The 19,784-nt window shown below is 40.4% G+C and overlaps 1 protein-coding gene across 10 annotated transcripts in view; it reads left to right on the forward strand.

The window, feature by feature from the left end:
• rxfp1 (relaxin family peptide receptor 1) overlaps window positions 1–19,784 on the forward strand; it is an 80,098-nt gene that overhangs the window by 34,939 nt on the left and 25,375 nt on the right. For 6 of the 10 annotated variants that reach the window (XM_084697337.1, XM_084697327.1, XM_084697302.1 and 3 more), the window contains one exon: window positions 16,564–16,713. The exons of the other annotated variants lie outside the window; for them this stretch is intronic. In XM_084697337.1, coding sequence (XP_084553463.1) covers window positions 16,566–16,713 — 148 coding nt within the window. In that variant the 5' untranslated portion in view covers window positions 16,564–16,565. The remainder of the gene's footprint in view (window positions 1–16,563; window positions 16,714–19,784) is intronic. 10 annotated transcript variants of the gene reach the window in all.

A 19,784-nucleotide genomic window follows, 5' to 3' on the forward strand; every position in this document is an offset into this window, starting at 1 on the left:
GGTCTTCCCGTCCGGGGTCTGTAATCCTTCAAGGAGTGGGGTTCTGGGGGGTCAAAGCAGAGGGAAAGGTTAGCGGGTTGGGCAACGCTCCTCCAGGGTTGTCTTTCTGGTTCTCTCCCCCCCTGGACTTGGGCTGGCTCCCCTTTAAGCCCTCGCCTAATTGCCTGATGGGCTCCAGGTGTGTCCAGTGCCAGGTGCCCAGTGGCTGCAGCACCTCGACTGGCAGGTAGACGCCCTCTATCACGTCGCCCAATCGTAGTCGAGGGACCCACCCACGAGGCCGGATTGGCCGGCCTGACTCCCCTGGTTTGCTACACTACACACCCCGCATGGCTATATCTACACCCCGCATGGCTATATCTACACACCCCGCATGGCTATATCTACACACCCCGCATGGCTATATCTACACCCCGAATGGCTATATCTACACCCCGCATGGCTATATCTACACACCCCGCATGGCTATATCTACACACCCCGCATGGCTATATCTACACACCCCGCATGGCTATATCTACACACCCCGCATGGCTATATCTACACCCCGCATGGCTATATCTACACACCCCGCATGGCTATATCTACACACCCCGCATGGCTATATCTACACACCCCGCATGGCTATATCTACACCCCGCATGGCTATATCTACACACCCCGCATGGCTATATCTACACCCCCCGCATGGCTATATCTACACACCCCGCATGGCTATATCTACACACCCCCATGGCTATATCTACACACCCCGCATGGCTATATCTACACACCCCGCATGGCTATATCTACACACCCCGCATGGCTATATCTACACACCCCGCATGGCTATATCTACACCCCGCATGGCTATATCTACACACCCCGCATGGCTATATCTACACCCCGCATGGCTATATCTACAAATCCCGCATGGCTATATCTACACACCCCGCATGGCTATATCCACACACCCCGCATGGCTATATCTACACACCCCGCATGGCTATATCTACACACCCCGCATGGCTATATCTACACACCCCGCATGGCTATATCTACACACCCCGCATGGCTATATCTACACACCCAGCATGGCTATATCTACACACCCAGCATGGCTATATCTACACCCCCCGCATGGCTATATCTACACACCCCGCATGGCATCCACATTCCCCCCCTTCCCTACCACACAATCAGTGTGGTCCCAGAGATCATCGTCATGCTATTAACTACTGTACAAACAAACTATAGATTTGAAAGAACAATTGGGTTCCCAGTTCTACAGAGAAACACTCAGGGATGTATGTATTAAATATGTATCTCAGTGGCTTGCTCTGTAGGCTGAAGCTGGGTGTTAGCAGGTAATCTACATTCTCTGTATCTCCCTGTGCAGTGCTGGTGTTTGCAAATGCATGCGAGGTTACAGTATGTGTTGATGAGGGAGAAAGGAAAATCACATTCTCAGTAAACTATGTATTCCTCCTATAGTTGATTTGTCCTTACTGTATATGATATGCAGAGGTCCAGTTTATGTTAGTCAGTCAAGCCTGAACTGACACAGCCAGGGCTGGGATGTGTTTGGGCCACACAGCTGCAAACTGAGATAAAACCAGGGAATGTTTGAAAGGCTTTTTGATTAAATGACTTCATTCATCTTGGTGGTAATATTTTGTGACTGCATTTTAGAAGGTCAACAGTGGTTTGTAATGCTGCTATATTTCATATTTCATGGCCAGGATCCTCCTGGATTGAGTCACTATCTCTGTTGCTATTTTGGGACATTTTCATTTTACTGTAAGATTGCTGTAGTGTGGCTTACAAACAGTGACTCAACAGTGAATTATTCAGACTGGATATTAACATGAATGCAGATTCTACGCACACAATCTGTAACAGGCATCTTGTCTTCTTTTTTTCTCCAACTTAACTGCTAATACAAACATCAAATCACATGAATACATTACGTAGCGTAAGGAAAACTATAGAGTTTATAAGACTGGAGATTGTGTGGCATAAACTATTGGCAGCATAAAAACAGCATGAGTGCTTCCTCCACTAAAAGGTGAACCTCAACATATCGATGTCCCCAGGGAGAGAGGTAATGCGGAGCTGGGTCTCTTTCCGAGTGATCGTGACTCATGGGAGCTGTGCTAGTCTCTGAAAACACAAAGCGTGCTGTGTTCTTACCTAACCTCCATGTTAGATTTCTTGTTGTTGTTGTTGTTGTTGTTGTTTTTAACCTCCTTGATACTTAAAAAAATGTTTTTGTCTGAGTAGCTCCGTTACCTATGCACATAGATTTCTCTTCATCTGTAAAAGATGCAGGCCTATTACCTGGACTATTTCTGGATGTGTGCTTCTGGTTATGCAAGGTTTTCCTTTCTCGAGGTGAGTGGAGGGGTTCCGGTGGAGCTCAGGCACCTTGCAATGTGTTAAAGTTACTGAGACAATAACAATGCAGATCTTCACAGACTGTCCTGTAACTGTGCTCAAATTGAAAACGACACAAAAAACCACTGTAGAGAACAAGTTCGAAATTCGGTTAAACAAATAAATGCGAGTTGTCTAGTAATTAGTAAAAACAGATTGTTGTTGATCATCATTGAATTGAACTACACGTTATAACAATGCAGACGGTTATCAGAAGAACAGGAACAGAATATACATTATGTAAGAAATACAGATAGACATAATCATCATTCCGTTCTTAGAGTTTGTGGATGTCCAAATGTATAGACTGAAGTCAATTGATTCTGATGGTCTTCTGAACCTGACTGGGGTTCATTATAAAAGAAAACATGCTGTAGATAAAAAAAAATAATAGAACACGTTTGACCATATGAGGATGTCAAATAAGGTATTTCGAACCATTGCATATTTATAAATTTTTTCTATATTTGATTATGAATTAACGGTAGCTGTAATCATCTTATTTTTAATTATACTCAAAGCTGTGTAGAGATATATATGAATAATTTCAGAAATACAGTATCAAGAAAGAACAGAATCTTAAGTGTGTTTGACGAAATACTGTCGTCTGTCATCTGCTATCCATGTGTTTTTCAGCTCTGACATTCACAATTCAAGACACCTCAAAAGAACATGTTGTGTACCCATCCATCAAGATGGAAGACTGTGGTCCAAAAGCTACCATTATAGCATTTTGCCTGACACATGGTTTATTATTAATCCCAGATAAAGGTAATTTTCCCTTCTCTGTCTCTGTCACAATGGCTTTCATTGTTCGCCCACTTTCAATCAAGACTGGGGTCTTCATAGAATACTTGACACATTGTTGACTTGCACCGGGGGGGGAGAAGGGGGCTTTTTTCCCATTTAAGGACGACTGCTTGGCCAAAGAATACTTGTATTTTTGCTTTTGGTAAAATGATGACAGAAAGGGAACTTGAATGTGTTGGGGGGAACAACAGAAAATGCATGTGGTAAGTGCACCTATCATACAAGCTTCCCAAAGAATTGTAAAAAAAAATATATATATATATATATATATATATATATATAAGATCATATTGGTATTAAGAAATGTTCTAGCAGGTGCCAAACTGAAGGGTAACACCTTCGGGATTCACTTCAAGTCCAGGACCTTCAAGACTAGAGAGTCTGTAGTCTGTCAGTTCTCCTCACACTTTGTCACCTTCTTGGCTTGTTGAGCTCAACCGATGTTAACTTCACACATCTCTCGGAGCAACCTGAGCCCTTGAGCCATACTTCTGACTCGGAGATAGCAAGTTCCACTTCAGACTACCGCCAAGTCTCCTGAGTCAAATCAGCTGAGAGCTCCCTTCCCACAGTCAAATGGAGAGGCAAGGCGAGGCCTGGAGGGAACTAAACGAAAGAGAAGATCTCCGATGAGGGCTTTTCTGATATAACTAATCAAAGAGACAGCTGGTGAGGAGGAGGATGCCTGGGTTGGAGCAAGATCTGAACTAGCCACCGCTGATAACACGTAAATTCCCTGGACATGAAATAAACACCAACTTCTGACAGCCATCATGGGCTTCAGCACATATCATAGGGATATTTACATATTTAAATCTCTCATACATAAACGCCTAATGAAACTTCGACAGGATGTTATGTTATGTAAGGATGCTGAAATATTCATTTCTGATCCATGTCTCGTTTGTCTGATGAATGATTAGACTTAATTAAAAGTTGAGTAATCTTCCCAGTTGGAGAGATAAAGCCAACTGTGTTCGTGGCCAAGTAATAAAAGGCACAAAGTAATTAATTTAACAATGACATGTCAATCAAGAGAAGGCAATTATGACAGCTATCCAACCTTTACTTCTAAAATAATCATGTACTTACAGATATACTGGGACAATAAACGTACTATGTGTTAAGTTCTTCTTCACAACCAGTCAGGAGGCAAACAAGTACACTGTATATTGAAAGCTAACAGTTTGTTTTGTGTGGTAAAATATACATACAAAAAGAAGACTTACCCTCATTGATAGTTGTAGTTTCAGGGTTCCCACTGTGAATAAGTTTGATGTTTATTTTATTTTTTTACTTCTGTAATTTGATTCCATTTATTAATATTTTTGCCTTCCTCAGACTTCTATAACATGTTTCATTCATTAATAATTCACTAATGAATCATAAGAGTTCCAATGTGTCACAGCTGACAGCGAAATGGCAAGACATGTACAACACATTATATATCCTTCTACAGGATTTCAATTGAAATCTGGAATAACATTTCATGGTGAGGCCATTATGTGCCACAGGGATAGTTAATTTGACACAAATTGGAGAAATACAAAGCCCTGCCTCGCTCAATTTTTTCAACACATTAAGATCCTGTCTCAGATAAAAGAATGGTCTTTAATAAGGTCTATAGAATTGAAGATGAACTGTACGATATATAAAATGAATGTGGTCATGAATATGGCTGTGGCAGTAGGGAAGAGGACACAGCTATACACCGTGCAGGTCATTTCATTGAGGCTGCCCCACAACACATAAGTATACAAACAAGCTTGATTGATACTTCTTTGTGAAACAAAACGCTTAGCAGCTCTGAGTCTTGTTTTCATTTGGGAAGGGATTTCAAGAGAATCAACAGCTTTTATGAATGAGAAAACTTTCACCGGGTCAGAGGAAGGTTTGTTTTTGATCTATTTATAAGTTTGATATGTAGACTTCCAACACTCTGATCTAGATCCATCCTTAACATAAGATGCATTTTTAACAAACTACATCCTAAGAACTGTAGAGTCAGGCTTATCTCTCAAGGGGGCTGGTCTTGAAGACTTCTCTGAATCTATTACAGTATAATTTGACTGTGTGGCTTTGTTTAGCAGGACGGTAAAACTTATTTGAATCCCATTTATTTCTCTAAAGAGAAAATTAGGATTGTACCCTCGATGTTTCTATTTGGATATATTGTTTCCTGTCTCAAATGGGATTATGCGAGAGCAGTAGTATGTGTCACAGAAGCCACAGATGACAAAATAATTATAAAAAATGGGGGGATAGGAAAGAGGCAGAGCCAGAAAACCTCTCAACTGTGATACTGTTACTCAGAGTTAAAAATCAGTCCTAGTGGACTCCTAATTATTAAATGTCAGAAAAACTATTGTGATGTAAGTTCCTGGCTCATGTCATTAGTTATAAGGAAATTGGCTTGGATTGTTGCTTTTAAAGACTTTTTTTTTTTTAACTCTTTCTCTTCCCTGGTGCAGAAATGGGTCAATCTGTGTTTTAAAATAAATGTCAGTTTATTTTCATAAATGTGTCGTTGAGTATAGAGGAAAGCAAAAAAAAGGTTTCACATTGCAAGAGTGATACATCTTGTATCATTTGTTCTTTACGAAAAAGCTGATACCAAATGCAGCAATGTCAAGCTCATATCGTCAGAGATATTACTACATTGTTTGAGACAGATTTATTGCTTTGAGGGATTCTATCTTCTGTGACTGTTATTTTGATTTCAGATGGAATCAGCCAGAGTTTCTTACAATGGATGAATGGTGGTCCCCTGAAGTGAATTTATATGATGTAAGGGAAAGCATACATATGAAATTCATTTTACAGTCAAAATCGTGTTTTACTCACCAGGCACTAGTATTCTTTCTTTAGGGTTTCATGAACCCTAACTATGGAGTTGGAAAGTATCTCAAAACAATCAACACACCACAATCCTTTGCAGTCACAAGTCAATGAGACCTCAGGGTCTTCTCTAGCACATATTTCTTGAGACTATCCCCGTCCTCTGTAATAAATACCAACTATCAACTCCTGCCATGTTTAATGATGATTGTCAGAAACTGCAGGTGCTGAGTGATGCTGGACTAATTGTTCATATTAGAATGTTTCCCCACATCTGATGATGCTTCTGTTCAACCCAGCAGCTCATCTTTAGAACTTACAGTGATGTAAGTGAATCATTGGGATGTTTACGTCTGTAGGTGCGTATGTGAGCCAGACAGTGGATCCTTGATTAAAAAACAATATGTTGGCCTCATGCTTCACCAGTGTTTTAAGCTGCTGCAGTCACACCAAAACTCTGTGTGTCATTAACTACAGGACATCTTAAATGTGCTTGCAACCATATGGAATGCCAATATGTCTGCACTGTACACATTAATACGTAAACAAAAATTGTAAAGACTGCTTTTTCCAGCTTTTGCGGCTTATTCAGAAAACCTTGACTTCTCAGTAAGAAATAAAGGTCCAGTCTTGTCTGACTACTGTCAGTTGAAGTGTGAGCTGAACCGAAGATAACTTGTTAGGAGCAAGACAGTGGCGTTGTTAAACCTTAATTTCCCATTGGACGAGCATTTCTGTGGATTCCATTCTTTGCAGAGTGGGTATAAATAGCTCGTCCGCAGCCAATCACACACAGTTCTACGAGTTGTCTTCCTATATCTCAGAGAGGCTTGAGTTAATTGAAACATAAAAGGCACTGGCTGTCGTTGGGAGTCACCGGGGAAATAGATTGGACAGCTTGTGTCATCCAAAGAGAGCTTTCCTTGTGATCCAGTGTTCCCTTCATTGAGATAAAGCCGTGTCACTGACTGGTGCCCCCTCCTCCTCCCCCTCCCTCTGTAATTAAACTGACCACAGCTCAGACAGAGAGGGGGAGGAGAGATGTGAGGAGGAGAGTTTGAGACGGGGCTTGTGGCGCCGTAAACGTTAAGCGATGAAGAAGCGTTTCCTTTTGGTCTCAACACCAAGCTCACGTCACAGTTCCAGGCACATCCTCACATTTGCACTTAATTAATGTGTCTGCATTCAGATTTCTCCAATGTCAAATTGGATTAGACAAACGAGTGTTGACAAACGTAACAGGACGATTTACATTCATGCAAGGTGCAACAAAACCTACGTTACAACGATTGCTTATAATAGTAAAGGTCCATGCTAACCAATGACTTTCCATGTGTGCAGCAGTATTCAGCATAACATCCCACAGCTCATACTTGTGGATAAGCTGTTTTCATGCACACTAACTGTTGCTCAGCATGCATGAATAAATAGGATCCTCTCTTGTGTCCTTTGGTCTGGTTGGTTTATCCAGCTTAGCTTACAACACCAGACTATAGCCCTCTGTCACATGGAACAACTGTGGTGATTCATGTATTTCATCATATAAATACATCATTCTGTCCCTGCATTACTCCTGGGGTCATTATGCGTGCTGCTGTGTGCGGTGATTTATCTGACCAATTTGCAAACATGCCTAGACTGCAGAAACAGGACAAGACGTTCTCACGGCACAAAATCTGGTTCATTATCAGCCTCATCCTCTTGTTAGTGTTCGCCGCGACCTCATCGTCGTATTAGTGTTCACTGTGACGAGGACAAGGTGCTTACAGTATGCAGCATGTGTTCACAAGCCTGACGTGCACCACATTTCTTTTCTTTCTTTTTTTTTCTTTTTTTTTCTCGCAAAAGTCTATCACAAATGATTTGCCAATCATTATTGGGGTAATCTTTATTGATTTATGAATATTTTCATAAGCTTCAGTTTGGTGTAATATGTTTAAAGTTGGCTGTGTACATATGTTACTCAGCCCAGACATTACGGTTCCAGGATGTTTTCCTGTTTGTGCACCAAACAGAAATGTCAAAATCTGTCTTGTTCCTTCCTCTGGCGCCACAAAAAAAAAAACAATTTGCTGGAATGCGAACTCACATTCTTCCATCAATCAAGCGGAATGTTGGAAACAATCACACTGAATGCTGATGACCTCTATCTCCATAATTTTGCTGAAATCTTCCCTGTAGTACGACCAGGGGAGACGAGAAACACACAAGATTCCTCATCCTGTTCAGTTCAGTGGCCAGGACAATTACGAAGAAGAACAATAAGAAAATGCCTCCATTCTGGATAAGATTGAGTTATCTTTCACATTTCCAGAAGGCTCCACGCTGAAATTGCCATAATGTATGTGACTCACAAAACTGTTAAAAAAAACGACATGGAATTCCAAAACTTTCAAGCCTTCTGCTTTTCATCTTGCAGATTGATCATCTTTGGCATTTACATACAACGCTTAATCAGAAATTACTATGTATCTGCATACAGGAGTGATACCTCTGGTGAACCATGCCCGTCTGAGATGTCTAATCCAATCTAGCAAAAAAGCAAAGCACGTTTTCAAAATCTGAATAATCGGTACCAGTGGTTCATCTGGATTGAAAGAACATACCATTCTCCGACGAATGGATGTGTAATCTCTCAATCCATCATTCATATTAATTTGAACTTCAAACATGAAACAGTGAAAATGTTTTATTTCATCATTACAACATGATCTACATCCTTTCAGAAACATGTGTCTCAATGCTTCTACTCCTTGCATAATCCCTTTGATCAGGGTAAGTCAAATGATGAGAATATCAAGTAGATGTTTGCATCCCAACATCAAAGTTTAAGTCCATAATGCCATAGTGTACATTCTGTCAACAATGCGTTAATCTTCATGGAAAATACATTGCAATGGCAGCAAGTTCTCACTGCAAGAAATTACAACAAATTCATAACATACAGCAGTATTGTGTTGCACACAGAATCACGCTGGAATCTATTATATTCGATTATCTATCCAGTAACATCTAAGTAGTTACGATCAGGGGATATTGACACTGTTATAAGACAGTACAGAATCATCAAATGATCAGAATCATCTTTTCAATGGAACATGTTTTGCTGCTAAACCAATCAAATTCATGTCAAGGTTGGTTGGTTCTGTGTATCAGGACAAGGAGAAAGGACTGAAATGTACAAGACTTACATATGAAACCATTCCCAAACTAAGCCTTAGGAAAAGTGTTGCCTTCTGGCCAACACAAATATTTACTCTTAACTACAGTTCATTAAAGTAATCAATCAGCATTTTAAAACTATAACTCTTGAGGATTAATATAAGATATACATGTTGTTTTATGTCATGAGTAACACATCCCACACTGACTATCAATGAGACAACATGTATGAGTCTTGATAAAATATGAATACTCTGCTGAAATGCTTTTCGATATTACAGTTGCTGTGTAGTGTTGCAGTCAAGGTGCTCAGCTACCCTGCCAAGGCAAGGCATCTTGCCAGGTCTCAGTCTCAAACTTTGTCTCCAGATGGTCGACTGCTTCTTGGAGGGGGTTCGTAAGCTGCTTCAGACTCCCTTTACTGTGGGAGTTTGGTGGATCATCAACACCTTCCCGTTTTGATCTGAAACGACTCTTTAATCAACTCCATGGGTCCGGTGAGGGATTTTCTCCACCATTTCACATGATTGTGAAGTGTTTGACAGCAGAACCTCACTTTCACGGCTGGGCACACATCTTTGTTTTCGCAGCAAATGAATTCGTTTTTTTGCAAAAGAATATGAATCGGCTTTATTCGCCAAGAAAGTTTGCACAAACAAGGAATTTACTATGGCAGGAAGGTGCACAAAGTAAACAGTTTTAAATATAAAATATAGAAAATGTACAAGAGTATCTAAATAGCATAAGAGTATCTAAATAATTCTGACAGATTTGACTAAAGGCAATTTGAATGAAAATGTAGAAAGAGTCCAACCTGTATTTAGGTCTGTCTGTGTGGGAATCTCCGTACATCCGTGTCTGAATTAAGCAATAAGCCCCAAGAGGCCGTGGTTTACGCTGATTTTAGAACAGGTAAGGGGAGTTGTTAGGCACGAAGCGAAGCGGAGTGCCGAAAACCTCCTTACCTGTTCTAAAATCAGCGTAAACCACGGACTCGCGGGGCTTATTGCTTAATTGCTTTTCTAAAACTGTTACTACAAATGTTTTATATGGTTTCATCAATAAAAACAATTAGAAACAAAATAGTTTAATAATAAACCGTAATTCTTCCACTACTACAAAGTATAGTTCCTACATAAATCGTTGCCACGCAACAGCCAGATGGACACCTTTGCCGTCTTTTTCAATTTGAAATATTCGATGCGCAGTAATATGGAATGTTAAAGAATGTTATGAGGACAACCTGTGAGGTTATGCTGGATTTTACAACGGCATTGAACGCAATATAGCCAATCACAATCAAGGATGGGAACAACCAGTTTTAGAATTGTTAATTTTTTATGAGACTTAGGCAAGTACGAGGCCTACTTAAAATAATTGGACATGTCATAACTGTGCACACTACTGGAAAAAGTTACTTTGTCCAACACTCATTAACTTCACTGCTGTGTGCTTAAGAAAAGGGGTCATGTACATTTTAATCCTTTATTCATAAGATTTTACAGCTTTTTATGTAAGATTTGTATTTCTCTTTTATCTGTGTCTTGAAAACACAACCTCCCCCCCTTTTATTTCAACTCTGTTTTGAGGTTGAGGATCACTCCACATGTCAAACTCAGTCTTCATGAATTCAGTTTCATTGCAGTTTGGCTTGTTGTTCTTGAGGGTTGGTGTTGCGAATCATAGAAGTTGGAAAGAAAGAAAGAGCTGGAAACAGTTGAAAGAATAGAACATCTTATTTTTCCTTGTCGCTCATACATTCGTCATTTCAGCCACCTTGGCTGGTTCTCACAGAAGTCAGAAGAATCACAGGAACGACGTCTCTGTTTCCCATCAACAGCAACGTTTAAGAACAACTTCTGAGATAGACTTACCCAAGTCAGCCATGACAGGACTTAACCAAAGCTTTTTTCTCGAACGCCCCACAAAATATGCAGGGTGTCGCAACGGGGCTGTCGGTTTTCAAAACCCTTTGATTGCAAGAGGACATTTAGTACCCTTGACATGTCATGCAACTGTCATGCAGCTAACACATGTCAGGAAATGTAAATAACGTATTCTCAGGGACAAAGACACCACACGGCTTTTCATCTTAGAGTCAGACAACGCTGTCTGTGCCAGAGTTGGTGAAGATGTCCTAGACTGTAGAAAGCCATGTTTCTTCACTGTACCTGGGAGCTGAGATGTGGCTACTTGGCTCTGACCGCTGAGACACCATTAATTAGCTGAAATGAACTCAGTCTCATGCCGGAGCAAGAGGTGTTTTAAATAGGTTGATAAATTATACACTGTAGTGAGTGGTGAGCTGTTCAAGTACATTTACATTTAGCAGACGCTTTTATCCAGAGCGACTTACAGTAAGTACAGGGACATTCCCCCCGAGGCAAGTAGGGTGAAGTACCTTGCCCAATGACACAACGTCATTTGGCACGGCAAGGAATCGATCCGGCAACCTTCTGATTACTAGCCCAACTCCCTCACCGCTCAGCCATCTGACTCCCACTTACATTAGTACTAACATTCACGGTCACATTCAGTATTAAAACTTATTTTAATTAGAAGACAGGTACAACGTTGACATTCTTTCAATGGCGACTTACTGGACAGGCACCACCAAGGAGGATCATGTAACATAGACATGACTTGACTTTTTTTTTTTAAGGTGTGCAATAAAAACGAATCTGCTCTTTCTCAGGTTTTCAAGGTCTAAATCATTTAGTTCAACTATTTGAAGACTTTAAATGGGTTCAATGGGTTTTATTATATGAATGCTCCAACACAATTTTAAATAGCTCACATTTTATCACATAATTTTGATAGTTCTCCAGCATCATAATAGAGAGTTGAACATAACATAACCCAATCCTGCCTGAAATTCCCTGTTTTGGTACAACATGTCAACTTTCTAGGATTTTATATGTCCTTCTCCCATGATTATTATTGCATTTGGCCTGAACATATGCAACTTTAAATGAGATGAAGCATATCACAACTAGGAAAAATATGGAAATCGGACGGCTTTCTGATCATTCACAAAACACCAAACGTTACAATTTGATGTTGGGATGTAGTCACATTGGTTAAAGTTGAGGTTAGGCTTGAGAAATTGAGAATGCAAGGAGCAATGAAACATCTTCGACTGCAGAGAACACGAGCTGGGGGAACCCTTAGTTCTCTCCACCCTCCTGCCTTCTTCCCCATTATTTAAATATCATGAATGCTTGTTGTCATTCAACCTCGCAGTAAGATGATGTGTTGACAGTCAATCACTTCCAGTGTGAACACAAGAGTGTGTTGAACACACATAGTGAATTAGCTATGAATTGTGATTAACTATAGCAACGTGACTTGGAGAATAGGCCTGCTGTTCAGGTCTGCGAACCAGAAGCACACACACATTCAACACACTCACCCAACACGCACATACGCTTTTTCACTGTGATGGGAAGAATCACAGAAGAATAACAGAAAGCTATAGCCATTCCTCCTTGGTGGTTGTGTGGCTCAATCAAAGGTTACATGTTTGCCTTTCTTGGAAAACCTGCGTAATATTGACCCAAATATGATTGCCCTGTGCCCAATTATTTATTGAATTCAAACATTCAATGGGTGGATTTAGCTTGATTTGGAAATTATGTATTAATGTCAGTAGAATTGGAAATGTATTTATTTTTAAGTTAAAAGCTTAAAATAGTGTCCAGTTACTGTTAAGACCTGGCATACGGTTTGTACAAGCACACCCTGTTGTAAGCATTTAAAAATGAGGTGTGTGTGTGTGTGTGTGTGTGCGGAGAGAGGGGGGGGGTTGGGGAGGCATGTTAAAGCAGAGTTATTTAGTGTATGCTGGGAAGACACTGATCAAATGAAGCAAGCATCCCTGCACATCAGATTGCTGGCACGGATCCATCCACTACCTGTCAAAACCTCTGAAATACTTATTTGGATCTGGCTCCACGGTAATGTGCGCGCCTGTCTCATACCTGCGTCAGCTGTTTTTGTCTTTGATGTGTGTAACTTAAGACGATTACCACGAAATTAAAATTTTAATTGCAATTGTGGATCACCTGGTACGTCACAGGGTTCGCACATTTGTTACAAACGAAGAGCGAGCTCAACCCTAGTCTGGACCAATCTAATTTGATTGATTCAATGCCGGATGACTGTAAAGGTGTCCGATTTGCCACGAGATGTATTCGATTAATTGTGATGTACAATACAACATTATTTGACCTTTGTTCTAATTTAATTTGTACATTATACATGGACACGTTCGGAAATGTCTTCTCGTCTCTCGTCATCTACCGCTTATCCGGGGGTCGGAAATGTCTTTCAGGTCAAAAAATGTCCCTCCAACTCTCCTCGCTCGCACTGACACTCAGCCCCCCCCCCCCCCCCCCCCGCCCTCTCTCTCTTGCTCCCTTTTACACACAACCACACGCTCACACACACATAGGGAGACACATGATGCTCTATGGTGCAAAAAGCGCCAGTGGTGGTTTCGGTGCGTCAGTGATGGCAATTCATTCCTCGAACCAGTGTCGACAACACTAGTCGATTTTTTCAACCCACTGGTAGCAGAGATCAGCTGTTGTTTCCTTCTACAATCATTCACGCTGATTATTGACTTAGGCTATTGAATTAAATAGTGAAGTTGGGTACCTTTTTTGGGCTAAATCCACTTCGTTAATATTTTCCGACAACTGAAAAAACACCCCGGACTAGCCGTTTCCTCTCTTATTCTTTGACATAAATGTTTAATGATGAAGGCAATGGTCGCTGTGTTTCTCTGTTACGGAGTGTCACGTAAGTTGCACACTTGAGTCAACTCTGAGAATTTTACTTATTTCTCTTAATCGTGTTACTGTAAGATCTAGGTGGATAAGTTCTGTAGTATGTTTTTTAAAATGTGTTTCTGCAGAGTTTTTTTTTTAAGCCAAACTGTTGTCATTGTCAAAATAATTTGTCAAATTTTAAGACGAGGACTGCTGTGCAGTTGATTGGCACGCGAATTTTGGCCAATTCAGCTTTTATGTGTCTGTGAAGTCGAAAACGTTTTCCAATTGCGGCCAGTATTGCATGTGCTTCTTCAGCTACAGGTCTGTCGTTATGGGTATCAGAGTTAAACCGTTTTGGTACTTATAATACGATTGTTATCGACACGGTTTCGTTTTCAGGTACTGTTTTTACATACAATAGACTGGCTTTTGTGAGCTTGAAGCATCGGTACTGTTGCTGAGTCTGGGTCATCACATGTTAACGCTTTTAAACATTTATCATATTTTTCTTTCTTTGTGTGGGGGAAGGGGTGACGTGAGGGGTATCTACAGGGAAACAGTACCTGAAGGAACCACCTATTCACATCCAATCCTGTATAAATAGGTCTCTGGCTCCGGGCAAGTTCTGGGTATTTTTTCCAAAAACAGGAACTCATTCTGTCACCTCATCCTCTAACTATTTTTGAGAAACCCTGTACAATATAACCAATACAACATCAATATGACAATTCCAACAACCTGTTTAAACCAAATGTAAACCTGTTTAAATTTGATACAGCTATTAATCTTGAAAGATATTGATGACCTACTAAATGCACAGATCTTAGAGAGGACACTACACTGTTGCACAGATCTTGTTCACTGTTCACCGATCACTTTTAGACAGACTTCAGCATCACGGGATTTGCATATGGAAAATGCAGCATAATCCCATTGATATGCACCATGGTGCACTTTCCTGTACATTACCGTACAGGAAATGTAGAGCTTTTAGGTCAAAGCACCTCAACATCCAACCTATTCCAACTGAGTTGAACCTAAAATAGATTTGAAAACAGAGTAGGACAAGAATCATCAACTACTTTCTTTTCTTACACAGTCGATGTAGGGTGAAGGATCTTCTGCAATGCCAGTGCTGGAAATGGCCTGAAACTAGACAGTCGTCCCAGGCAACATCAGATGACAGAAAAAACATTCTGGCAAAGTGTTTGTCAAAACATGGCAGATGCTCTACAACTGTCCTCAGACCTTGAACGTGCCAATAAAATGGCAGGATTTGTTCTATCTGCATGCAATTAAGTAATTTAAGTTTTTTTTCATGGATTTGATTTAAATAGCACAATGTTCGAAATGGACTGTAGAACATTAGATGCCAAATGGTCAGACAGGCTAGGCTAGAGTGAATGTTCTAGAAAATGTTGAGTCGGATCACAGTAAAGTGCAGTACATTTACACTTTACATTTAGCAGACGCTCTTATCTAGAGCGACTTACAGTAAGTACAGGGACATTCCCCCTACAAGGCAAGTAGGGAGAAGTGCCTTGCCCAAGGACATAACGTCATTTGACACAGCCAAGGAATCGAACCAGCAACCTTCTGATTAACAGCCCGATTCCATAAGCGCTCAGCCATCTGAACCCCATGCGATACAGAGACATTTAACTGGATGAAGAATGTATGATGCCAGGTCTATTCAGATGCATAGCTGCTGAGGTTATGCCCACAAGACGACAACGATTGAACCTTTTGAACTTGTTTATCACAGAGTAACATCTCAGCTCAATAACTGTGACTGTGCCTCATGTTATCGCTCAACACTGATGGGAAAACGAAAGGTTGTCAAAAAGGTCTTAGGTGCAAACTCTCTCAATGTTCTCTCTCGCGTTTGTCTGTTACTGAGAAGATTTGGGTATTGTGATGAGGTGTGAGACAGTTTCCTGGAGTATGGATTGTCGTTATGAACTGCTTGAAGTTTGACTTTTCTGAGGACACAGAACAGGCCAAGCTGTTGGGTCAAGCGTTGATAACTGTCAAAAAGTTGTCATCTTAGATCAGGTCCTCTGCTCTAGGTCCATCAGCTCAGAGCATTGGGATGTAATCTCTGCTGTCAATACACTATTGAGCATGTCAGGATGAGAGCTTTTGGATATGGGATATGAATGAATTGGAGTGAATGATACTGACTCACAGATGCTAGTTTATTGTGTGACATTTCCGGGAGGGGGGGGTCAATCTATAAACGATCAATATAAAGTCCCTTGTCTCATCACGTTCCCAATTCATAAAATCTTTTATTCACTTTAGTTTGAGTTCACAGATTTCAGGTCAAAAATAAAGTTTACGAAAGGGTAACGCCAAAGACTCAGTGGTAGTGTTCCAGTTTATGATCGGCTGTTTATTCAAACATGGATAAAATGGCAGACTAACTGACAAGCACGTTTTCCCAGGTATCCTTCAAGTGAAAGGTTAGAACACCAGCCTCTTCTTTCTTAAGGCTGTGATCTTGTGTATCTGGTCAAGTAGTCACACTGTTGAAATGTTGATCTTTCTTTTGAACTTTCAGCAATGTTGACGTCATTCAACATCTCAGAGGAAAAGGCTAGCTGCCCGCTTGGCTATTTCCCTTGCGGGAATCTGAGCTCATGTCTGCCCCAGCTTCTACACTGCAATGGTGTTGATGACTGTGGAAATCAAGCTGATGAAGAAAACTGCGGTGAGTCACAATCAGGCTTTTTTTCTTTCCTTATTTACTCTTATCTTGTATTCGGTGTGTGGCTCGCTTTCATCGCTGCACTCTAGACTTTGAAAATAAAGTGTCATGGCAGTGTCATGGCAGTGTCATGGCACATCTGACACGAGAGACAAATCCTGTGAAGTGTTTTTTTTTCTTTCATCAAGTAAAGTTCAGGAAATAGAATGAGCGTGTGACAGTATTGTCCCATCAGTCAGTATCATGTGAACAAACCAAATGATGTGAACAAAGTTAACCCACCATTAGCAGATATCATATATGATCTTAAATGTGTCATTTTATCGTCCACTGATGCAGTTACACCTGATCAGTGTGACGAGTTTCCTTGCACTCAGTTTGTTTTCAGTTTCAAGTTTTCCTACTGGATCTTGATTATGTGTTTTTGCTACTTATTCATCTCTTATGGTGTCAGTTTATTTAGCTCGCCGACATTTTTTTCCAACACTATGTGACTGAAGATCAGTATTCTATTGCTTAACTACATTTTTATCTGTTATCCATGGAAAAAGATGTTCACTCATGCAGTCTGGACAATACAACAGTTACCCATATCTAGTGAATGGTAGGTGTCAAGACTTTTGTCATATCAGATGGCTGAGTGGTTAGGGAGTCGGGCTATTAATCAGAAGGTTGATGGTTCGATTCCCAGCCGTGCATAATGACGTTGTGTCCTTGGGCAAGGCACTTCACCCTACTTGCCTCGGGGAGAATGTCCCTGCACTTACTGTAAGTCGCTCTGGATAAGAGCGTCTGTCAAATGACTAAATGTAAAATAAAAAAAACGAAATATCATATCTTTACTTTTTTAGAGATAAGATATGTATATTTAGGTACAAAGGTGCAATTAAAAGTCATTGATAAAACCCTTTGTAAAGGAAATGTCAGGTCAGATGGGCAAATAGTCTGTTGAAGGTTATTCAGCGCTGCACAGCTACCGTTGGACACAAAGGAATCACTGAGAAGAAAATGCACAGCTCTCTTGTCTCTTATTGCTGCTGCACTGTCAGAGGGAGCTGCGATCCTGGAGCTTGTTCAGCCATATCCTGCTTTTTCTTCTTCCGATCTTTCTAAAGCAAGGGGTCCACAGACATATAACAACAACAATGTTAAAAGGACCGGTTTTCAGGAACTTCCTGAGCAAAGCGTCATTTCCAAAACACTGTAAATGTCTTACATTTTCAAAAGTCTAATCCTAATTTGTCAGACGTTGAAAGTGTTTACTGTGTGAAGTTCATTATGAAGATTAAGTAGTAAAAGTTCAGACGACTGTGCTATTTCACACCTGTCCATCATGTTGATAGCCGGCTCAATCAGGAAAATTTTTCTGGTGAATACAGCATGCGGTATGGTAAGCAAGATTACCACTGATTTTCCATGCGACACAATTTGAATTCCAACAAGTGGATTAATTTTTAATATTACCAATCAAACAGCTGCATTGCATTTATTATTTATTTTTAAAGCAGACACTGTCTCATTTCTTGATGGATAAGGATTGCAATGTTTCTGTATCATTCACATCAGTCAGAAGCAGAAAAAAATCAAAGACTTGTCTGAACAGAAAAAAACTGTTGAAAAAAGTGCTGCCTTGTCATTGCTTATTAAGAAGTTACTGGGCGGCTGGTGACCATGACGATCCTCAAAGTGCTTTCGTACAAATTCATAGTTTTCATTCTCTTGAGTCTTTGGGATGACAATTCAAACTGAATGCTTTGCAAATCAAAGGGCGAGCCAGATGTTGTAAACATTCGAGGCTTAGCCAAAATGTAAGACCTTGTCTAGGTTTGAAGTGCACTTTGATAGGGACACACCTGTAATGCGAGCAAGGGAAATCTTTAAGCATCAATTTGAGCGGAAAATCATTTGTTTTTGTTTTTATGTAATATAAACATTATGTTGGACTCATATTGTTATATTGCCGAATAGGACAACCCAAATTTTAAGCTAAAAGATTCAGGGCTATTGAGAACATATTTGGTGTTTAAGCCCACTCTGCCCATGTTGCAATCCTGGCAAGCCAGTGGTGCAGGAAATGAGCAAAGGTGAGGCATTCTAAGGCTGAGCAAATATGATAGAGATTCTGAAAGGGTCAGGAAATCTCACATGAAACCTACAAACCCCAGTTGTACTGTGAGACCGCATACTAAGGGTGTCCCTGGAAAGGACCACACAAAGGGTTTGCTTTACATTCATTACATTTTACATGTATTCATTTAGCAGACGCTTTTATCCAAAGCGACTTCCAAGAGAGAGCTTTACAAAAGTGCATATGTCAATGATCATAAACAATTAACAAACATGAACTTCAAAAGTTCAAGAGTGTACCTATAGGAAAGCAAGCAACAATAATATAATTCACAGTGAGTACAAGAAGTTAAATCAGTTACAACTAACCAACAGGAGCACAAAATCCCTCAATAAGATAAATTAATTTAGCTGACACTTTTAATTCAAAGCGACATCTGTCTAACATATGTATTAATAGTGCATTGTGATTAAAAATCAATTCATACTGGTCTAAACTTGTGCTGTGCAGGTGAAAAATGTTTTTTTTTTGAGGATAGGCTGGATATTATGGGTAATTGAATACTTGGTAATTTGTATTGTGGTTTGATGTCAGAGATTTCCTAATTAGTTGATAGTGCAATCATGTGGAGGGCTATTTACTTCGAATACATTTCAATCAATGATGAACTGATTCACTGATTTGTTGGGCTGGCAGTGCAAACTTCTCTCCCTGATTATTGCTAAATAGAAATCTGATCATCGCTTCATTGTGTAGTCAGGGGGCTGAATTGGCACAGAATGTCAGCTCAGATGATCGCTAATTATCATGCTTGACTATTCTGACAATGCCCCAGAGCTAAAGCGAGTGCCCTAGGGTTACAGTTAGCCTCCAACTCTTTATCATTCCTGAGCATTAACAAGTCACAATATGGGGATTCGGGATATGGCTAGGGTTAGGATTGGGGGCTACGGATGGGTCTAGGGATGGGGTTAGGGCTAGGGTTATAGATGGGTCTGAAGATGGG

The sequence above is a fragment of the Hypomesus nipponensis genome, chromosome 1 (assembly GCF_054491055.1).
Source record: "Hypomesus nipponensis isolate SF chromosome 1, ASM5449105v1, whole genome shotgun sequence".
In the NCBI taxonomy this organism is placed as follows: domain Eukaryota; kingdom Metazoa; phylum Chordata; class Actinopteri; order Osmeriformes; family Osmeridae; genus Hypomesus; species Hypomesus nipponensis.